Here is a 23,164-nt window from a genome sequence, read left to right on the forward strand (position 1 = left end):
GCAAGCTTTCAGAAAACAACACTATCAAGTTTACAACTCTGTAACTCAGCAATGAAAATTGATATCACAATTGTGTGAATTGCAGTCTAATAGTACATTTAAAGCGGATAAAATTTATATATTATGCATGAATCTCAAAAAAATTGTAATAGGGAAGTACAGCTTTTCCAGAACCCTTGTACGCAACGTAACAAATTCACGTAAGATATAAATTTACATATTTAATTTGTCCGCTTCAGATGATCTAATGGAAGTCGTTTACAGAACTGCATTATCTATTCTTGATGCAGAGCTATTAATTTGTAAAATTAGTGCTTCTATTTTTTCCTAATTTTTGAACATTCATTTAACAAAATTCGGGCGCTAAATCGAAATTACGATTCCAAAAGTCACTACAATTTTACTTTCTCTCTCAAATCAACAAATTTCATTAAAATTGGTCGAGGGGATATCACAGAAAAGTGTTTCTGCATTTTACATGTATTTGAATAGGCCGCGTTGCAGTTGGGCCCGAGCTAAAGCTTCCTCTTAACTCCCCGGAGTCGTATGGCATGTTTTGCCATCTGCTCCGAGAACACCAATAATAGCTGCTCCAAACAAGCCAGTGATGGGAAAGCTGCTACAATTGCTCCAAGCTGCTACATTTCATTAAAGCTGCTACATCTATGCTACAAATGAGCACCATTGCTCCAACCTGCTACATTTCGTGAAAGCTGCTACATCCATGCTACAAATGAGCAGAACTGCTCCAAAGCTGCTACGCATAGCCTCCGAGATTACCTGGCAATGCGCCGCTTTATCTCGGAGGCCACCGTCAAGGGGATTTTTCAGCAACACCAGGTGGCAGATAGGCTGCCGCCTTTCATGCCATTCGTAGGCAGAGCCAATCCAATACAATCCAATGCGTGGGCGGCGTGGGTTTGTTATTGTTAGCCCATGTGCCCACGTGGTATGCTGGCTGTAGTTGTGCGTGGGCTTGTCACTGTGTAGTGTCGGTACCTGGTGGCACTGTCGTTTGAGCTGAGTGCAGTTGCGGCTCATTCCCAGTTTTCGCTGCGTGCCGCAGCCTCGCAGTCGTACCGGCGGCGTGAACTCCCATCGCGAGCATAGCGGTGTTGTATGGTTGTACGACTACGCGCGTCCTGCACGGCGGTGGCGTCATGGCACTCTCCACTCTCAAAGGTAAGTTTGTTAGCTACTGGCCCGTATCACGTTTATCTGTGTGCGCTCGGAGGCCCCCCTACCCCCCCCCCCCCCCCATTTCATTATCTTGATGATTTTAGGCCTAAAATAAATTACTGTTAAGATTTTTCTGTGGTAGTGAATGTGTCGCTGCTAATTTTCTTTATGGCTTTGTGGGGCTTACTTTACCGTTGAGGACGCACTGTATTCGCTGTTTTGTAGCATGCTGCTTGACTCGGTGTGACTGCACGATGGTTCTAATATTGGCAGTAAGTTATCGCGCACGCAGGTACAGCACTGTAGTGACTAAGCAACAGTGCTCGTGGTGACCGAATCGTACGGCGACGCAGCATATTTTAGGCTTGTGTGGTCTGCCCGTTCCATTTGTCGCCACTGCGCATGCGTCGTACGCTAACCAGGGGTCGGTCACTCCGTGTACCTTCCATAGGGACACGAAATTCAAACTCCGCCGACGTTATCGCCGAGAGCGCCAAGATTAGGGCGCCAAGTTCTCGTGGCGGTTGCGTAGAGATTACGTAGTCATTACGTTGTTTGCGTCGTCAGGGCAACAGTAACAACAGCCGCTCGCTCGGCTCGCTTCTCGCCCTCTCTCCCTGCTACTCCACGCGCCGTTTTTTTTTCCTTTGTTTTTTCTCTTTCTCTTCCATGCGGCGTGCCGGGGTTTTTTTTTTTTTTTTTTCTTTGCGCGTTTGCTTTTTCTTCCACGCCGCACGCCATTTTCCTTTTTTGCTTGCGGGAGACGCCTTTTGTTTTTGTTTGTTTTGCTCGCGCGCCGCGTGCTTTGCTTGGTCGCGCATTCGCGCTTGCCTATTCGCTCGTGGTGCGCAGTGCGTTTGAATGCACGCAGCCAGCACGTGCCATATCATAAAGGATGAATTCCACTCACATTTCTCTGACCTTGTTTAATTGCTCCATTTACGAAACTCAAGATTCGAGCTTTGTGTTAGTGTTTCGCGCCACTGAGGATGCGTCGTGCGCTAACCTCTTGCGAACGCTAACTTAGCATACACTATTCTAAAACTCCCTAATGTTTACATTTGGTAGTAAATACACATGAGGCTGACAGTGCAAAACGCACTTGCGGAACAAGCTTTCTGACACACAAACATGGCGGCGTTTTCGCAAGAATCTCTAGCATATGTATCGGCCTGTAGTGCTTTATAAGACCATGCTGACAGCACAATAAATTTGCTTTTTTGCAGGACGCAACAGTAAGTTCAATGCGGACCTCCTGAAAGACGTGGATGCCAACAGTGATCTTTTTGAGGCGTGGTGTAGGGCTGGTGAAAGAGAAGAAGATGCTTTTTGTGTCGTGTGTTGCCAGACAATCAACTGTGCGTTTCATGGTGTGACTGCAGTGAAGCGCCACTCGCAAAGCGAAAAGCACTTGGAGCGTACGAAGCAGCTACGTGGTCCTGATGGGAAACTTAAGCGACCAGCAGCAGTTCAAGCCGTCCTGAATTTTTCAGCTGCGTCCACCATTGCGTCGTCCAGCAGAACTTATCCAGCAGCACGGTCCCCTGATAGATATTGGGGAGTGTTCCCTACATAAGGTACACAACGCCTTCTCACGTGCCTTGGATTCATTCGGCAGTGAGGTCGAAACTGTCGTAAATGATGTGTATTATTACTTCAAACACTCTGCTGCACAGTGTGGCCTGCTGAAGGAGCAACAACAGGTGCTTGGATTGCCTGAAGCCATACTTCTACGGCATGTAAATTTCCGCTGGCTGTCACTCGTGCCAGCAGTAGACAGACTGCTTGAACAGATTGATGCCCTGAAGAGTGTCCTTTCCGCCAATACTCCAGTACGTGCTGGAGGCAACATTGCCAAAAGGCTAAGGAGCAGTCTGAATGACAAAACCCTTTGTGCCAAAGCTCTGTTTGTGAAAAATGCTGGTGAACTTCTTACAAGGTTCCTAAAACTGTTTCAGGGAACCGAACCCCTGCTTCACATTCTTTATGATGAAATGGTGATGCTGCTAAAAAAAATCTTGGGAAGGTTTTTAAGGACCGAAGTGTTTCAGGCAAAGTCAGGCAGTCAGCTTGCATCCATTGACGTTGAGTCCTCTCGGAACTGGAAACAACATGTAGAGGTAGGAGCAGACACCGAAGAAGCTATTAAGACCTGGACTGCTGCAGAGAAAGCTGCGTTCCGGCTAGGAGCAAGGTCCTTCTACATTACATGTTCGAAGTACTTGATGGCAAAACTTCCTCTTGAGAATCAGATGCTCCAACATGTCAGGTGCCTGCATCCGAGCAATCATAGTGCGGAATCTTCAAGAGACTCCTTCAGATATCTTGCAAAGTGTGCAACCCAGGTGGTTCAACCCGCTGAAGTTTCATCTCTTCTTGATGAATTGACGGTGCTAAACTGGAACCAGTTACATGCAGGTTCTGACATGCCACTGGACAAATACTGGCATCAAGTTTTCATCATGAAAGATGGTCAGGGTGGGCCAAAATATCCGCTATTGTCCAAGCTAGTCAAGGCACTTCTATCACTTCCGCATGGCAATGGCGATGTTGAGCGTGGATTTAGTGAAAACTCAAGAGTCCTGCACAACAGGTCAAATCTTTGTCTCTCAAGCGTAAATGGCATACGTCACATAATATCATATTCAAAGAGGTTTGACAGTGACCCGTGCTCATTTCCAGTCAATTCCGATGTCATCAAGGCTGTCAAGGGGGCATCAAGACGGTATGCGGAGCGCCTTGCAGCTGAAGAGCGACCATCAAAGCGTATGCGTATAGATGCAGAGCAAAGTTCACCGAATGTGGAACTTACCAATGACCAAGCCAAAAAGGAAGTGGCTGAGGCAGAACGGATGATTAAAAATGCTGACTTGTTGATTCAGCGGGGCATGAAGTTGAAGAACTTCTCTGACATCGAGAGTGGGCGAGCAGTGCTTGCTCAAGCACGAAAAAAGATGGCCGAGTGTATGCCACACTTGCATGCGGAGAAAAAAGGGAAGAAAGCTTAGTGTGTTTCATGCAAGTGACATTCATGTATTGTGTACCTGCGTCTTTGTGCCAACCAGTCTTCATATATTTGTGATCCTAGGCTTTGTTTAAAGCTTGCGTTAGTTGCGCCGTCATTGAACTCATGCGCACACTGTATTTAATACTTCATTTTATTGTATAATAAAAGCATTAAAACACCATCTGACCTGTTTTTTTTTTTTCGTTTTCGCAACCTGCTACAAAACTGAGGGCAGCTGCTACAAATCATCATTTTTCCTGCTACAAAACCTGATACAAAACACTTTTGGCCATTCCCATCACTGCAAGCATTTTTTTGCTCCCAAAAGTAAAATGTCGCTTCCACCACTGCTAGCTGGACATATAAGCTAACTTATCATTTCATTATCATTTCATTGTGCTTTCATAATAAGACTCAAAGCAGCATGTCGACGTCATACAATGTGAGAGCTACAGTTTTTGCCATGCGTGATTGCCATTTTGGGATGGTAATGGCGATGATGCTGATTAGGCTGGCTTTTACGGTAGGCTGTTGAATGTGGATTTAGTTGTGGATCGGATTGGCACTGTGCAAGCTATATTCCCAGACACAATTCTTTTAGAAAAAAGCGTGAACGTTTGAAACGGGTGAATACTGTAATTCATTGTGAGCTACCGTTTTCACTTCAAAATATTCTTGGGGCAGGCCGAAAATAGGCGTTTTCTAAGGGAGGTAACGTGTGTTCGATATATTTGCTGTACTTTAAGCCCTAAGCGCCGAGAAGACAGATGCTACCGCTGTTGAAGTGACCACTCGGGTCAGGCACTTGCGTGCTGATCAGCCAAGTTTGATTGCCCAGTGAAGGCAAATTTCAGGATTGAAATAAACGTTTGGTCCCATAGAAATGAATGGGCACTGGCCAGGAGCTTCAGTTGGGTTCAAACCAACAAAAAATTGAATTTACTGCAGTCGAAATAACAAGTCTACCGTAATTCAGAGTCATGAACGATCACTCAGTGGCTGTTGTCTGTGCGCTGTTGTCTGTGACTGTAGCCTCCTTAACCCTTTCACTGCCAGGTTTTTTTCTGACTGCTCCTCACCCCCTGCTGGGTATTTTTTTCATGTTGGTTCAGTGTAAATTTCATGCTAGTAATGCACCATGATACTCCACAGGACATGTAAAGATATTCATCAGCAGTTTTTCAATTTCTTCTTCCGTCAAAGCGCTAACGCATGTGGCGCGCTGACTCGCCATGGCTGCTGCGCTCTGCCGAGACGAAGTGACGCGTGTGTAAACACGTGCGCGCCATCTGTTGTCTAAAACTTAATTTACAAGTTGTATGTGTTTAGGTGACCTCTCCATAGATGGCGGGACATGAACGCAATTTTTTTTTTTGCACGAGTTGTGTCGGGAGTGGCAGGGAGTGAGATTAAAAAGCAACACGAGTAGTATACTCGGGAGTAGCAGGGGGTGCACGTGGGTGGTTTCACGAGTTATCTCGGTAGTGGCAGTTAAAGGGTTAATGACTTAGTATTGGGTAGAAAAAGAGCAGGGGCCCTGAAAGCCGCAGGAAGGAGCAAGCAATCTACATTGTGCGCAAGCGTAGGCTTCATGCTGCATGCAGCTGGCACAGTGAAATTGTAAAGGGTAGTTCCACAGCCGTTATCGTGCGGCGGCTTGCTCAGTATGAAATGTCAATCAAAGAGGAGCCAGAGTCCTGCATTTTTGCTTTGATACGAAATTATCGACGATTAGAAAGTGAATGTCGACGTGCGTATTACCTCATTCAGATAGACAGCTAACTTGTGTGGGTATTTTGGCAGTAATTCGTAATTTTGTTTCTTACGTCACGTTTTACCAGCTCCACATTGGAGGTCAGCTAGGAGTTTGTAGTGTGGCTGCGGTGGTCGAAGCTGTCGGCGTGGTATTGCAACGCAACCTGCGTGGAATCCCTAGGAACAGCCGGCACACAGGCCCCTAGTAGTTCTGATTAATGGTGTGAGAACTTGTTAATACAGCTTCACCTTTTTCCACACTCGAGGACTAAGGAACTAGAAATCGTTCAATGCAATAGTGGCGAGTTCAGTCGTAACAAATACAGTCAAGCACCTCTACTACGAAATGACCTGTATAACGACGGATTGATTAGGTCCCAGCCGAATTCCTACCTTTTGTATGTATTGTGAACATCTCTGCAACTAAAGATCAATATAATGAATTTGCCTGTACAATGAAAGAAGTTTGGAGTCCCCAAAGGCGGATTTGTTGCTTTACAACGAGCACCATGTACCATTGCCGCCACTGCCCTTCACAGACGCCCACTATGCTGCGCTCTGCACTACCACTAATGACAGTGCTAGCCGATGTCAGCAAGTGTTACTCTTCTTGTGCAGTGCTCCAGGAGTCTCTTAACTCGTACCGTGCTAGTTTTTGCAAGTAGTAGCGGGTATGATGGCTCTTGACTGTGTTGCAGTTGATGACGACATGATGATGTAAACGGAACTGACCACCAACGACATCTTGAAAGCCATCTTAGGGTGGAAAGGACGCAAATGTCAGCGAAGGCAACAGTGATGAATGAACCAAGAATTTTCGTTGCAAGGAGGGTCATAGCGGCATTCGACGGTCTATATGTAGGTTTAACTTTCGTCGCCCCCCGCGTTTGGCCACGTAGTCTGCCGTGTACTTCGGTGCAATAAAGTCGACTGCTGTCGCACATTCTTTCAGATGAAGTGTGCACTAAAAATTGGCGGCTTGTTTTACTACGTCTCTTCTAGAATTCATCTTAACGGCAGGGCTTCTCTTGTTGGATGTGCTTAGACTGTTCTAGTGGGAGCGGTATGGTGTGCAATCTTTACAGTGAAATAACCTGTATAATGAAGGATTTTGGAGGTCCCAAGCACTTTTTTATAAGGAAGTGCTTGGGACCTTCTTATACAAGACCTTTTTATACAAGGGCCTTCTAACAAGTACTTCTTATAAGAAGTACTTGAAGTGCTTCTTATAAGTAGTTGAAGTACTTCTTTGTACAAGTACTTCTTATAAGAAGTACTTGTACATAAACATACAGATCCCCCACTAACCTGCTCTTCACCTCTGGCCTTCAGACATTAGAATGAGCGAGACAGGCCCACCTAATATTTCTGTTGTAAATACTTCATAATACTTAAAAAATTGAGCGGTATAAATATGTTGCTCATTCGCAGTCACATGAAAACTAATATAACTGACAGCACACATTGGCGGAGTACTCTTTCAAGGTTGATGCATTTAAACACTCATTTTTTCTATCTGCAGTGTAGGAATGGAACCAATTAGATTGCGCTATAATAAGTACAAACTCTCTGCATTCTGTACCAAACTAGAGGCCCTAACTATAAATTGTTCCTGTACATTCATGGATTTTTGACACATTGAATGTAACTCACCGCCGAGGTTATATTTTTCTCTCTGTATCACGCGATTGTTTTTGTTTTTATTAATTTTTTATTTTTACACTTTCTTTATCTTCATCTGTGATCGAATTTAAAAAAATTTAATTATGGAGTGTTACATGCCAAAACCACGTTCTGATTATGAGGCACGCCGTAGTGGGGGACTCCGGCAATTTCGACCAGCTGGGGTTCTTTAACGTGCATCTAAATCTAAGTACATAGGTGTTTTCGCATTTTGCCCCCATATGCGTGTTCAAATTTAGTATACAGTAAAAGCTCGATGATACGATCACGGCTAATACGAATTTCCGGATGATACGAATTTTTCTGTGGTCCCGGGCGAGCCCCATTACTTTGCAACGTGCTAGAGAACGGTTGTTACGAATCGATTTTCGGCCTACGTCGGTTGATACGAATAAACACCGCCCCACCGACGGCCGCGAAAGAGAACATCGCGCAGTCAAGCGCTTTCTCCCGTTCTCTTTTGGTGCGGAGGCGCGGACACGGCGCCGGACAGCGCGGACTCCGCGACTGGGCACGAAGAGTTTGAAGCGGTGGCGCTTTGGTGCTTTTGTACTTTTCCTCCTTTTCGGCGGCCGCCCATCGGACGGAGTGGCTGCTGTGCTTCGGGCCGCGTTCTTTGTGTTTGCGCCATTTTACCTAGTCGCAGCGAGCTATGTCTACCGAGATAGAAGGACATTAGAGACTTTTTCTTCAAGAAATAAATGCTTTTTACGTACATGTGCCTGAGTGAGTTCACCTCTGACTCTTTAATTTAGCTACAGTCGAATCTCGTTAATTCGAACACGGTTATTTCGAACATACCGTGCACCGACAATGCTCTTAGCAGCGCGCCAAATCACGCGGCGGCGCCTCCGACCGGCATTGCTCTGACACCGCCGTAGAGCAAAAGCTCAGGAGAGACCCCTCAATGCCGCGCGCGAAGGAACGGGGGAAAAAAAACCCCGCGGCGGAAATTTCACCCTCTCTCAAATTGCAAGGTCGCCGTTTCTGCATCGCGCCGGAACAAGCGTGTACGTGCCGACTAGAGTGTTCTAGACAACCGTATTCTAGCACACACTAGTGCCGACGTCTCAGCCACGCGGATAAAATGGCAGTGAACCCTTCTCTATGCTTCCTCTATTTTCTAGTCACATGTTCACCTTGCACGCTGCGGCAGCAGCGCAGAGGGAAGCAGCGGCGGAGGCGCAGTCGGGCCAACGAAACTGCCCACGCCCGCAAACGCTCGCTTCCCGATAACGGCAGAAAACGAAACTTCGGGGAGCGGCTAAAATAAGCTGGCGCCAGCGCACGCAGTCGAAGGTGAGAGAGCTACGAGGGAGCTGAGAGGGAGGGCGAGGGGAGCCACCGAAGCGGCGGAGTCGACGCGGCCAATCCACTTCCCTGCCGCTCTCCTCCCTCACCTTCGACGGTCTCCGCGCGCACCCGTGTGCCGGCGCCGCCCGCTCCCTGAAGCTTCGTTTTCTGCCGTTATCGGGAAGCGACCGTTAGCCGGCGTGGGCAGTTTCGTGGTCCGCGCTTGCTATGCGCTTGCGCGCCGCGATATTTCACGACTCGCACCGTTCGTGCATCGTGCTATGGTGCACGAATACTTCAAAAATACGTCCTTTTAATTCGAACAAATTTTCGGGCCCCTTCGAGTTCGAATTATCGAGATTCGACTGTAGTTTTAATTGTGTTTCGATGATACGAATTTCGGCTAATACGAATATTTTTCGTGACCCCGTGAGATTCGTAGCATCGAGCTTTCACTGTATATGTACTTCTCAATAGAATATCTTCCTTTATATATGTTAGTTGTGTGATGTGTTGGAAATCATATGTGCCAATATGTATGGTGCAATGTATGCAGGGGCGGATCCAGGTTTTTTCGGAGGGGGGGATTAGCTTCTGTCAATGAAGATGATGATGATAGTAGCCTTTCTTATTTACCGAAATTCACCGTTTCTACTTACAATAAAACCGCTCTTATACAGCAAGTGCAACATCTGTAGCGAAGCCAGGTACGTATCAGTTTCTCCAAACTTACAGCAAAAGGACGTTGCCCAACAGACCCATGTGCTGGGTGGCTGTGCCTGATAATTTATCTAAGTCTCGTTTAGTTGGTTCATGTTCCTGAGTCTAAGATTCAGGAACATGAATGAAAATAAATGGGCGGCTAAAATGCACTAATATCTGTACTTGAAAAGCGTGGACACAGAATGGAGGAAGAGGTCAAGAACGTAGGCAACCAAGTACAGGGTAATTGAAACTGTAAATAGACAACCAGGGGAAGTCACCAGAAAGAAAGTGAGAGAAACAGAGACAGTTAATTGGATGTTAATTGGAGAAGAAAAAATTAGATGGGAAAATTTGTACGGAGAGCACAAAGGGCAGGGTCGTGCTATTTGAGGCTCGAGTCGGTTGCCTAAGGACAAAAACATACCGGAGCAAATATTCGAACTAGATTGGGCATGTGGATGCCGCAGCCAAAATACGGATACCCACTCAGCTCATCCTAATGGAATGCGAACTGATTCACCAAGTCAGAACCATAGGTAGCGTACACCTTCCAGAAGCTCTTGGGTTTTAAGTGGACAGAACGTCAGCAGTCGAGATAAGCAAGAGGAGCTTAGAGTACTGGTGGAAAAAAAGCAGAGAATTGATGCGACCGGATCTCTTGCTGTTATAAGTAGCGGTACAAGGTTCCAGACGTTCTCTTTCCTCATGCTCCCTCACACTTGGCGCGTGCGGACTCCACGCCGACACTGCGAAGGTGTATGTACAGAGCGGTCCACTGTTAAAGCGAACACCGGAGCGCGTGACCTGTGCTCGGAGCCACCGCCGGCCGGCGGCTCCAACGAGTTTCGCGCAGGCGCAGAATGCTGGTAGCGACATCTGTTGCGACAGGTCCATGACCCTGTCAGCGAGGGGCGATGCAGAAATCTGAGGGCGTGAGGGGTCAGGACATCCGGACATCAACCCCCCCCCCCCCCCCCCCCTGGATCCGCGCCTGGAGTTCACTGTGCATTTTGTATCCATTTTTATCGCACTCTTACATGACACTTTGTCCAGCTGTTCTGTTTTCAATCGGGAGAGGCAGTATTTTAAATAAAGAAATGAATAAAAATGAACGCACCGCTTCGAATTTTTAAATTTCCCGCGCTACCAGAAGTGAACAATTGTGGGTGCCGTTTCCGCTGATAGCAGACCACATACACCACAGCAAAACAGTGCACGTTAAGCGTTTGTGTTTAGTAACGAATGGCTCAGCGCCTACCGTCGTGAAAGTTGCAGTTTAGACTGGAGCTAGCGCAGCTGATACGATAATGTAGCTGAGATAATTGATAAAACACACTTGTTGCGTTATTTCTTTCGTTTCGCACCCCTACGTAACTTTGAAAACACCTGACCGCACCAGAAGGTTGGGATTGCAATTATCGTCATTGTTTGGCTCTTTCTTTAGCTTTTTCGTTTTTCTTTTTCTTGCGTACGAAACTGCGGTGTAGCCCGAACGGTGGGAGATAATTAGTCGGCGCGCCAAAACAGCTGATTCCCAGCGAAAGTGTGTGCGGACGGAAGAGACCGGGCAGCTGCATTTGCGATCTCGGTGTTCGGCAGCAGTTTGCATCGGCCGCGGAGACTATCTGCGGGTCATCGATTCGTTGAGTCGCCGGCGAGTACCCGATTATGACGGCCGACAAGCCCGACGCGGTGCCTGACGAGGTAGCGTACTGGGCCGCCTGACCGTTCTTGTCTCGATTGCGGCAGGCGATGCGTGTTTTTGACCGCAGAGCCGCCCGCATGTTGATGGTGACACGTAGCTTGCTTTTTTTTAACGCGATATAGGTAGCTCAGGAGATGGGCTGGCTCCGTACGCGCGCCTGGGACGTACGATTAGGTCAGGCCGTGCCGAAGTGATAAGCGGCATCACGTGCCGGTTCAGGTGATCGCGTAGGAAATTGACGAAGCGTTACGGGCCGCGTTGCGATTATATTTTGTTTTACGTGGCATGGTGCTAGTTAACATCGGCCAGCTGTCATCGTAGTCCGTCCTATCGCTCTGTGCTTGCGGCTACCGAAGCTTTATCCTGCCGGTTAATCGTCGGTAACCTTTGAACTCGGAGCTCGGGCTGGAAACGTTTAAAAGCAACAGTGTCTGAAGTAATGAGAAAGAAAGCGTGCTTTGACTTTGTGGAGTGGGTGGCTCGAGTAACGGCGAGCCGCAACCCTTTGCGGTCATTCTCAAATAAAGCTTGCCTCGTTGAGTAGGAATATTGGCTCCCCTTTTCAGAGCTCATTTGTTTTCCCTGTCGTAGCGCTTGGGCGCGAACATGTTGCGTGTAGGCATGACCTGTCATTTAAGAGGGTGTGCTTATAAAATCACTAGCTGTGCTTGAAAACAAAGAGAGAGGTTCATGGGAAAGACGAAGTGAGTGACTGTTGCAGAACACAGAGCATCGCTGAAGCCAATGTTTCGACGAGGTTGCTTTTCTTCGGTAGGGCAGCAAATTCTTTGAAACACTATTGAAAATGTTGGCTTCGGCAACATTCCTCGTTCTCCCACAGTTCGTCAAATTGTGGTTGTGACTTTGTGTCATATACGTTTTTTTTTTTTCCCTGGGAAGTTAAACTTTTGAGTTTACAGGTTGGAAATGCAGACTGAAATAGATGAGAAATTGATTCCCCCCGTTATGTGTAGTAAGTGAAACATAAGAAGGTATTGTATTTCAATTATATTGGTACCTATACTTGCTGATAGCTTCTTGTTATAGCTAGCTCGTGAGGGAAATGTTAGCACAAGAGCTTGTTGAACATGTCCATTTGTGGTGTTTCTGCAGGCCGTAGAGGCAGGCTGTACTTTAAGCCATTTGTACTTAGAGAGGTAATCTAGAGCTTTCATCTACTCAGAGTAATGTTTTTACTGGTGTTAATGATAGTACGGTTATTGATAATAAAAACAAGACACCAGTGAATGTAGCTGTTGCAACGGGGTTTATTGTTCTGGTAGTTTTGGTAGCAGCTGGTCTGCAAGTTTGAAAGCATGTACTGTGATCAATGTTGACTGTAGGCCCCGTCAACCTTGCAGTGAGCTCATGGAACAGACTGCATTTTAGCCATATTTATGTAGCAGCTACTGTAAATGTGACTATTTGTCAAGGCACAGTATTAAAATATTCCTAAAAAAATTATGGGGTTTTACGTGCCAAAACCACGATCTGATTATGAGGCACGCCGTAGTGGGGGACTCGGGAAATTTCGACCACCTGGGGTACTTTTAACGTGCACCTAAATCTAAGTACATGGGTGTTTTCGCAATTCGCCCCCATCGAAATGCTGCTGCCATGGCCGGGATTCGATCCCGCGACCTCGTGCTCAGCAGCCCAACACCATAGCCACTGAGCAACCACGGTGGGTAATATTCCTCGAGAGTTGTAACATAGGATAGATGGGTATCCATCTAGCCTCCATCTATCTCCATCCATCTAGCACAGTAGTTTAAGCGATATCCAATAAATAGTCATGCATTGAATCTTGCAATGCTTCTGCCCTACCATAACATGCTAGGAATGTTCATGTTCCATGGCTCATCCCATAAAAAAAAATGTACAGAAATGCTTACTTAATGATAAATTCACCCCCAACACATTCATGGCTACAGATAAGCCAGACACAATCGGTCATCATAGTAAACAGGAATTTAGTTTTCAATTAGCCGCCTGCTCAGACGTCATCCTAGCAACTGTATTGGTGGTCTGTCTCAGCATGAGCATGCTTGGAATTGTGTAGTGCTTATATTTGTTTGACCTCCTGACTTTTCTTTCACCCAGGAGCACCCGCGGAACTTGATTCCTGAGCTGTGTCGCCAGTTCTACGACCTGGGATGGGTCACCGGTACGGGTGGTGGCATCAGCATACGGCATGGGTCAGTGGTTCCACCATGCACTATTATAAGTGACAATAGTTATGTTAACTATTTCTATGTGTGTCTCACGAGAAATTGTGACATTTTGAATAGCTTGAACCTCAAGATGAATTCCAGTGGGTGATACTTATGGAGTAAGTGAAGGCTGTGCATCGGTATCCTGTTACATGGAGAAAGGCAGCAGGGAGGATAATTGTGCCCGCATTTACTTTGTTGGTCTGCGTGCTTGTAGGCGCAAGCATGTGCACTCTTTCTAAGTCTCGGTGCCTGTGGGGCACCGCACAGTACATAACATTACATACATGCCAAAATCTATTTGTCACTCAGCTTTTCGGTTCACTAGCCCTCAAGTGAACTGCTGAAGGGTCTTCATGAAGTTTAGGTCATCTGTGGCCTGAATGTATTTGCATACCTGCACTTTTGTTTCTCCTTTTCGTTTTGTCCTAATTGTGACGCTTACCTTCATGGTAATGTGGCGCACGTGGTCTAGAGGATGTTGCGTGTCTGCTGCCATGGCCACGAGGGGGCGTCGGCTGACACTCCCAGGGCTAATCTCGTACACGTATGAAATACCCCCGTGGTTGCATAATTGGTAAAGCACGACATACATAATGTGGAGGATGTGGCTTTGGCAAGTTGTATTTTCACCCACTTTCATTTTCCCATTCCCTTATTACAGGGGAACCTCGTGGATACGATTCTGCATAACACGTTTTTCGGGATGATACTTTTTTTTTTCCCCTTTCCCGATAATACGATTTGGTTGGATAATGCGTTGGATGATATGCTTTTCGGGTGATATGCTTTATTTTCCGGCTCCCGTGAAGATCGCGTCAACGAGATTCCACTGTATTTCTATGCTTTAATTAAAGGTAATGGTTGATTTCCCCTATGATTTCCTTGACTTCATTGCCTGTTGGCTTCATGTGGTTGTCCGTCTCAGAAAAAGAACACGCAAGTCACACGTCTGGGCCTTGTCGCTTCTCTGTGCAATGCAGGCATGAGATCTACGTAGCGCCGTCTGGGGTGCAGAAGGAGCGCATAGCGGCGGAGGACTTGTTTGTGCAGGACATGGAGGAGCGGTTCCTGTCGGGCCCTCCTCCGCACAAGAAGCTGCGCAAGAGCGAGTGCACGCCCCTCTTCATGAACGCCTACACGCTGCGTGGTGAGGATCCTGCACGTGTTATAATACATTGTTTGCGGATCTGACAAAACATGCTTGAATGGCGCATATTAACGCAGTAGCGTTAAGGGCCCCGTGTCGCAGAACATCCGGTGTTGGCGTCAGCGCCGGCGTTGGCATCCCGTGAGGGTAAATTGCCGTACATACTATTCTATACAGCACTAAAGTTCTTCTATCGTGCTCATACCTTGTCTTACATTCTTTGCAAAGTTATTCCTCGAAAATTTTGAAAATGACGACCCACAAACAAAACGTCGTGAAACAAAACACCGACAGTGCATGCCTTTTATGCTAAATCTTCTCAGACTGAAATGTCAAAAGTGCGAAACAATAACAAGATCGGCCCATGCCAGAGGCCGCATTTCTACTAGAAAGCTCACCTTCGGGCATAGTGTTTGCCACCAACTTTTCCTGGTAAACATTAAGGTTACGTAAGCTGCAGTTGCCGAGAAGCGTGAGAAGCAGTCGGGGATCTTTGAATTCTCTCGCGTTCCACTCTTAAAGGCGAAGCTTAAACGTCCTTCACATTTTTCGAATGCATTTCCTAGAACTTCAGTCGAAGTACTCGTGCACAGAGTTTTACACTGACGCTTCTAAGTCTCATACCTGCGTGCGAAAGTAAAAGCGTGCGAGGTTCAGCTGAAGAGGGGGTGGGGAGCGGGGTTTGATGAGCGCCATCTTCCGGCTCGAGTAAAGGGAAAGCGTGGAGGGGAGGTTGGTGGCGGTCTCCTTTATTAGCATGGCCGTGGCTGCCCATGGCTGGGTGCATAGGCAGCCTGCATGCTTGTTTTGCAGGTAATCTGCCACATGTGCTATGATTGGGCATGCTGAGATGGCGTGACATCTTGTGCACTGTCTTCCCACGCATTTAATACTGGAGGTTGTGCTACGTTGAGTTACGGAGACGCGTTGAAGCGAAAGGCAGAAGAAACATTTGCTCAATGCTGCCGACGCGTTTCGCGATAGTAGCGTCGCCCCACTGTCGGCGACACTATCAGCCGCTAGGGCAGAGGGAATGTGGAAGCGCGGCTGGTTTTGCTTTGTCCCGCCGATGTGAAGATATCATCGACAAGGCATGAAACCCTATCTTTCTTCGCCGACTTTCAAGGTCAACAAAATATTTTTTTCCTCATCCTTATTTAGATTTGCTTTTCCCGATTACGAAATAATTCGGAAAATTTTGCAGCTCCTTTCAGGTAAGAAAAATCCATCGGCCGATTTATTTATTTGCATAGAAGGTCAAATCTTATTGATTTAGAAGGAAATATCGAGGTTTAACTGTATTTACGGACTCCCATAGTGTCGTAAAAGCTTTAATGCCACTTCATAAACATGAAAAGTCCTGTACTTAGATTGCTCTATTTTGTTCTGTCCACAGTGTATACATCTATCCGGCATTTCATTATATGATTGGTGCCTGGTCATGGAGGAATTGAGGCTAGCAAACCATATTGCCACACTGATTGCATCGCAAGCTAATAATTGTACCGCTTCAGTCCCTGCCACAGATCTGAAGACTTTCCTTCGAAAGAAACTGAGACGCCACTGGCAATGCTTGTACGACGCTGGAACAAATAAGCTTCACTTGATTGAGGCACAGTTAGGTTCCTGTCCCTCCACTACAAAAACATGACGAACTGAACTCCTCTTCTGCTGACTCAGGAGAGGACACGCGTATGGCAACCACAACTTTCTGCTGACTGGTAATGAACCTCCAACCTGTGGTAGATGTGGTGAGAGGCTAAGCATCCTGCATCCTAAGCATCCATCAGTGTCGAGAAGCAGAAGCTGAGAGAAAGAAACACTTTCCTCCAGCATACCGGCAGCACATCCCTCTTCATCCAGTAATATTTCTTTGTCCATAACCGCTTCTTGACACCAAACCATCCTAGGTTTCTTGAATGACGTCGTACAACATGTAATTAGCCCGAGGAATCCGTAGCGCATCCGCTCGCCAGAGGATGCTGCTGCGATAGTAGTGTTCTGTGCAGTCCATGCCACCAGGCCCTTGGGTTGCAAGGACACTGAAGGCAGCAGCACTTCTCACAAATTTTTACCAATGACATATTTAGTATATAGTTTACCATCCTTCTGCAATGTATCTTTCGTGTTCATAGTATACTTCATTCGTCATTGCCTTAATCTTATTACATATACGTTTTACGCACTTTACAGGGACTGTTTTAAAGCACTTTGCGAGCCACATCACAGCTACCTCTTGTGATTCAACGCTACATTGCCGACTCATTAACATTAGCCTTGTGCTCTTTGGCCATACTTGAGCCTTGCGTCACAAAACACCAAATTCATCACCGCAATGTATGTGACACAGACAATGGGCATGCATTACATGTAAATTCTGTATCTGGGACATCGTAGAAGATGAGGCTTTCAACTCCATCCAGCGAAGTTTGGCTGGCATGGCACATCTGTCTCATCCCAGCCCAAGCAACCCGTTGGCGCTCGGCACTGATGCTTTTAATTCTGTGGTGAGCCATACTTTAACAAAAAGTCAACGGCGGGCCACAGCCCCTTGCCTTTTTTCCAAACGCTTGAGCCCTGCTCAAACAAGTGCAGTGTTTTTGGTCGCAAGTTTCTTGCCGTATTCCTTGCCACGTGGCACTTTTGATGCCTGCTTGAGGGCCGGTCGTTTATCGTTTTCACTGACGACTAGCCTCTCACCTACTCAGTCAACTGCTCTTAATCATTTGTCCTGTGCCTTTATCTCCAAGTTTTCAACTGGCATACATCAGTGGCATTGACAACTGGATGCCATCACATGTAGTTACTCCAGGAGTTCTACATTGACATCACTTCCTTTATGTTTCTAGAATTGGCTACAGCACAAGCAAATGATGTTGATCTCGGTTGTGTATGTGAAGCATCAACATCTTTTCAGCTTGAGTCAGCCACGTCTCAAGATAGGCCAATTGTTTTCGACACCTCTACAGGTGCACCCAGGCCATACACAACGGCCTCTTTCCTCAAGGAAATATTCAACGCTCGTCACACCTTTTCTCTCGACTCAAAAGCTTGTTTTATCGGTCTCCCGCTGGCGTGGCATGGATGGAAAAATTTGGGACCGGGTCCGTGCGTCGAGTACCTTGTCAGCACGCGAAATTTCCTGGTACCATGCTTTGCCTTTCGGGCAAAACTGCGACGGCTTTTGCGGTCTTCTGACATGTGTCGAGCATTTCGCCCAGTGGCCCGATGTGACACCTATTCCTGACAAGTGTGCAGCTGCCGTCGCTTTCATTTTGACTTGGAGATCCCCATTTGGCTGCCCATCAAAGGTTATCACTGATCGGGACCGGCAATTCAAATCGCCTCTTTTTGCGGAGCTGCCTCAACTTCTCGGATGAGCACACTTGCGAACAGTCTTGTACGATGTCCAAACAAGAGGCCTCATTGAGACATTTCATCTCCATCTCAAAGCAGTGCTCACAGCACATGACCGCCTTAACAAATGGGTTAAGCAACTGCTCACGCAGCTTGGAATTTGATCTGCCTTCAAAGATGGCCTCTTCTGCGCCACTGCAGGACTTGTTTGTGTCACCTTGCTTGTCCTGTCAGTGTAAGACGCCGTCCCCTCTTGCAGCGAGTACATTGACCAGCTGTGCAATAGCTTTCAAAACATCGATCTGTAGCCTCCACACTTGCACAGACCCTGTGTGGTGTACATCATTCTGGATTTACAGACAGCCATTAAGTTTTTTGGCAGTATGGCTCGCTCGCTGTTTCGCTCACTTCAGCCACACTACTTCGGGTCATTCTGTGTTCTAGAATGCTTCCCTTCTAACTCCCTTCCCTTCTAACCATCATCCATCGCTCTTTTTATCCCCCCCCCCTTCCCCAGTGTAGAGTAGCAGGCCAGAGCAAACTAACGCTCAAGCCGACCTCTCTGCCTGTCTTCAAATAAACCTCTCTCTCTTGTTGATGTTAACTTGACATCAGGTACCACCGCACTTGTACAGTGAAATCTCAAAATAACCAACTTGAGGGGACCGCGGTAAATGGTTCGTTATTCTGAAAAGTTGTTATAGTGAAAGCCTCGAAATTAAACGTTCGGCCCATTAACTTATCAGTTCATAAGTTGTCACCATATGAGCTATCCACGAAGACGTCGCTTTTGGCTTTCGGCCCGCGCTGTTGGTATTTGCCATAGATTCTGGCACCACGCACCACTGAAGCACCGTGTAATAAGAGTGGCACGCTCAAAACAGACGCTGATGCCGAGAAAACTACCGACAAAAAGGAAGCTCCATGTCGCCTCCAAAGTGCAATGTTTGTTTGTTTGTTTATTTTCACAATTCTTGCCGTGGACACCGCAACTGTCTCGCTCGAGGCAAACACCTGAACTATTAAAAAGCGCAAGCGCGCGTAAATGACACCGCCCGGAAAGTACAAAGTGTGACCGTGTGGCAACCCCACGAGTTCGGGGGTTTCATTTCTCCGCGCGTGTAGCTACTACGGCCGCAGAAAGCGCGAAAGAGGCACGCGGAAAGAAGGAAGAGATGCGCCTCCGTTGCTAGGCAACACTCGTCTGAGCAGAACATCCGCTCGCATAACCAGATGAGTCGTCGCCTCAGCTAGCGTTCGAATGGTCCTGCGCGTGACAATCGCCACTTCGGGACCTCTTCTCAGAAAGAACGGCTCACTGTTACCCTGCCTCGGAATGAAAAAAGTGCAAGTCGAGGGCAAAAGTATTTTTCGGTGATGCCCGACCTGATGCGCGCCTGCTGGTCCCGCTGCTCTACGGAGCTGCGCTGTTGGAATATCTATCCACGCGGGGCCTTCGGGCACACTGCGCCGCTGTAGAGCACAAGGGCGTCGTCCTAAACCAGGGACGGATCCATTGCAATGCGCGCCGGGTTGGAAGGTACAGAAAAGGCGTGTGGGCGAAAGGACCTGTATGCCCACGTGGGCGACTGCCGCTTCCCTTGTGACATTTTGCTGTCACCCATTCGCATGATCGTCACGCTGCTTTCGAGATTTTTTTTTTTTTTAGAACTCGTGAAGTGATTATCGTGGGCGATTGGCCTTTCGAGAGGTGGCTGCCGCGCTTTCCGACGCGCTGATGCTGCGTGCCAGCGTAGTTTTTTTCTTTTTTTCTCAGGCGCTGTCTCAGCTTTTCCGGACCTGTGCGCCGCGGCATCCGCGTTCTGCGCCTTGTCGTCTGCTAGCGTCCTGTTTCGGCTGCCGTGACTGGATACACGGAAATCTAAGAATCCCAGATTTTGGAATATGAGTTCGTAGTACTGAGGCGTTGTTAACATGAGACGGAAACTGAATAACGATCGTTATTCTGAAACTTCAGTATTCTGAAGTTCGTAGTACTGAAATAATTTTACATTGAAACTATTAAAAGTCAGCGGGGGATTTCTCAAAAGTTTGTTAATCTGAAAAGTTAGTTAATGTGGTGTTCGTAGTAACGAGATTTTCCTGTAAGACTCGAGCCACCATACACCTGACACATCGGCACTTAATTCATTTGCCGTGCCTTCCTTCTCTGGTCATGCAGACTCTGCCCTGCTAGTGCATTCCTTGTTGTCACCCTCCACTTCAATGCCTTCACTGGCATATCAGTATTGCTTTATGAACAGTGGTTGTCGCCTCAGCTTCCTCTCTGGTTGGGGACCATTCCGTAACTGCGTGCCTACCACGTATCACGCCCCAGAGTGATAAAAAACGCCGATGCATGCTGCACAGGCACACCATAACAGACCTCTGCGAGGACTGCAGACCGAGCCCTCAAACACAATGACCCGACCTGCGATGCCGAACATCATTCGGTGCATGATCTCCCTTTTCTTACTCCTTTTTCTTTTGCCTTCCTTTCACACAAAATCCACGTACTATTCTACTCTTCTCTCAGCTTCCCCTTTTTTTTTTCCTCTCTCTTGAAAACTTTTGCGGCAACCAGCACACTTTGCGGGCCCGCTCAATTTCCTCTTTTTTCAAAAAAAATACAGACCTTTTTACAGACGATACGTGTCTGTGATCTTCACCAAGAGTCTACAAGTGTAACGATAAGAGACTTGAAGATGGTAGCATGGATTTAGAGAGCCAGTTGGTGTAGTTGATATTTTGGTTGACATTAAGAAGAAATGGAATAGTACAGCAGTGCAATACATGTGGATGAAATAAAAGAATCGAGACAAATACTTAGTCTTTCCTTCCGTCCATGGCTTTCGTGTTGCTTCACTATTCCTAATACTGAAAAAACTAGCCCAAGCTTCTATCCTGGAAGAAATGCAGATGGACAGGGGCTGTGTAGTGCGTAAGTTTAAATAACCGGTGGTCTGCAGTAGAATCTAGTTGATACAATCATGCCTGATACGAATTTTGAGATGATTTGAATTTTCTAAAGGTCCCAGCCTAAGTTCATTCGCTTACAACTTTCTAAAGTTTAAATGTTTTGTAAACTGCTTTTCACACCATGGCTGATGATGCGAACAATCCAGCTGCCTTCTGATAGCTGGCGGAACCAGCGAGGGGGTCCCGGTGTCAGTAGCGCCAGACACTTGCTGTTGTCAGGCTGGCATAGCAGCCACACAAATATGCCAGTCGTTTGCTGTTGGGCAACCTACGTCACTCCAACTTGACTTCACCGGCGTGCGTCCCCTCCGCTCTCCCCATCTCTATAAATGCAGCATAATAATGTTTGTTCTGTTCAGTGTCTTGCTTGTCGGCCTTTTTCAAACACCATGCAACTTTATCGGGAGCCGGCAATCGCACTCGACCCAGTCTTGCCGTGTGAGCAAGATCTGCAGAATTCTCTACCATGGTAGCCTTATCTCTGTATTCCATGCCTTCCGTCGTCTTTGGCGCCCGGTGAAAATACAAAATTTTACTACCTTTGCACCCGTCGGATCACACTATACGCAGTAGCTTCACCGCCACAAAGAAAACAGATTCCATTATCTTACACAAATCGTGTCCTTATCACCATTGGGCTGCAGCAAAGGAAACTCGAGATAACTAGGCAGATTTCGAAATGTTTGCCTCGGAACGCGCAAAGTGCATAGCTCACTGCTGCCAAAATGTGCGCAAAACAGGTGTGTCAGTGATTCAAATTCGCGTTAACCAACAGGAGTGCTCCCTGCCCGCCACGCGACTGCCGTAAGAGTCGCGACGCTAGCTTTCCCTTTTTGCGATCACTTTTGCTACTTTTATTTCTGCATGGAGAACTACATTGCTGCGGCTGTCTGAATCTCTGATGTTTACAGCGATACCAAGATGGTGGCGCCGCGTCAACGAAAAGCCGTACACTGCGATAGCGCCTCTCGAAGCACGATTTTCTCCTCGATTTTGAAGACAGCACACTAAAAAGTGCAATCTTCTCAAATTCTGCAGCACATTTCTTCCGTATGAAATAAAGGAAGGCCTTGTGATTGCAAAAAAAAAAAGACAAATTTTGAGCATGTTAGGCATTTCGTAATTTCCACATTTTCCAAAATGTTTTTAGGTTACAGTCAAAGCTCGATTTAACGAAATTCACGATGTAACCAACAATTTTTATTTCCCCATCTTAGTTCTATTGAATGAACGAAACCTCGATATAACGAAGTTTTTCGCTGCAACTACAACTTCGTTATATGGAGGTTTGACTGTATATGAATTTTGGGTGACACAAATATTTTCGCCGTCCTGAGAGATTAGTATGGCCAAGATTCTGTTGTATGTTAGAGTTACGGAATGGGTCGGAAGGGAAGCACAGTCAAGGATGCCGGAGAAATAGGTGGCTTGATTACAGGCACAACTTGGCGTCAGCTGACTAAAGACAGGGGGCAACCGTAGTGGAATTGTGAGTTGAACAAGTTCAATTTAATTCCTTTGTTTGACATCAATGCGATGACTTTCTTTCATATTTTTTTTTTTTTTAATTTCAATACTCTCAAAGCCACGTGGGGCGTTACAGAGAGGAGTGGGTCTCAATACAATAATTGGAAATCGCGGTTTTGAAAGATGATGGAACGGGGATGCTGACAATGGAAGCGGGGAGGCGGTTCCAGCTGGTCGATGTCCTTGGAATGAAGGAATAAGCGTGTAGGTTTGTACGTGAGCTTGGGACGTGGACCTTGAAGTTGTGATCGGTGCGTGCTGAAATATAATGAGGAGCAGCGAGTAGTGTATTCTTGAGGTGATGATTGGTATAGTATATTTTGTGGAATAGCCCAAGCCACGCCATTTTTCTTCGTGTCCCAAGGTCAGGGAGGTCGAGGAAAATTTTCATAGCAGTAACACTTGCGGTGCGAGAGTAATTAGAAAGGATGAAACGGGCGGCTCGGTTTTGAATAGCTTCAAGAGAGGAGGTAAGCGAGGCAGAGTGAGGATCCCAGATACAGGCGGCATATTCGAGTTTCGACCTTACAAGTGTTTTATACAGTAACTGTCTTAAAGAGATAGAAGCCAATGAAAAGTTTCGGCGAAGGAAACCTAACATGCGATTAGCA

At 46.8% G+C, this 23,164-nt stretch overlaps 2 protein-coding genes across 2 annotated transcripts in view; both read left to right on the plus strand.

The window, feature by feature from the left end:
- Window positions 1-23,164, plus strand: part of LOC119453744 (uncharacterized) — a 66,044-nt gene that overhangs the window by 18,210 nt on the left and 24,670 nt on the right. The window contains exons 4-5 of the mRNA XM_037715807.2: window positions 13,431-13,525; window positions 14,524-14,690. Of these exons, the coding sequence (XP_037571735.1) occupies window positions 13,431-13,525; window positions 14,524-14,690 (262 nt within the window). The remainder of the gene's footprint in view (window positions 1-13,430; window positions 13,526-14,523; window positions 14,691-23,164) is intronic.
- Window positions 603-4,367, plus strand: LOC125945971 (uncharacterized). Its single transcript, XM_049668409.1, has 2 exons — window positions 603-1,182; window positions 2,406-4,367. The coding sequence occupies exon 2, from the start codon at window positions 3,174-3,176 to the stop codon at window positions 4,185-4,187; it is 1,014 nt and encodes a 337-aa protein (XP_049524366.1). The 5' UTR covers window positions 603-1,182; window positions 2,406-3,173; the 3' UTR covers window positions 4,188-4,367.

The sequence above is a fragment of the Dermacentor silvarum genome, chromosome 5 (assembly GCF_013339745.2).
Source record: "Dermacentor silvarum isolate Dsil-2018 chromosome 5, BIME_Dsil_1.4, whole genome shotgun sequence".
NCBI classification, from domain to species: domain Eukaryota; kingdom Metazoa; phylum Arthropoda; class Arachnida; order Ixodida; family Ixodidae; genus Dermacentor; species Dermacentor silvarum.

Coding starts and splice junctions, on each gene's coding strand:
- LOC125945971 (XM_049668409.1), top strand. CDS start 3,174: ATGGTGATGCTGCTAAAAAAAATCTTGGGAAGGTTTTTAAGGACCGAA.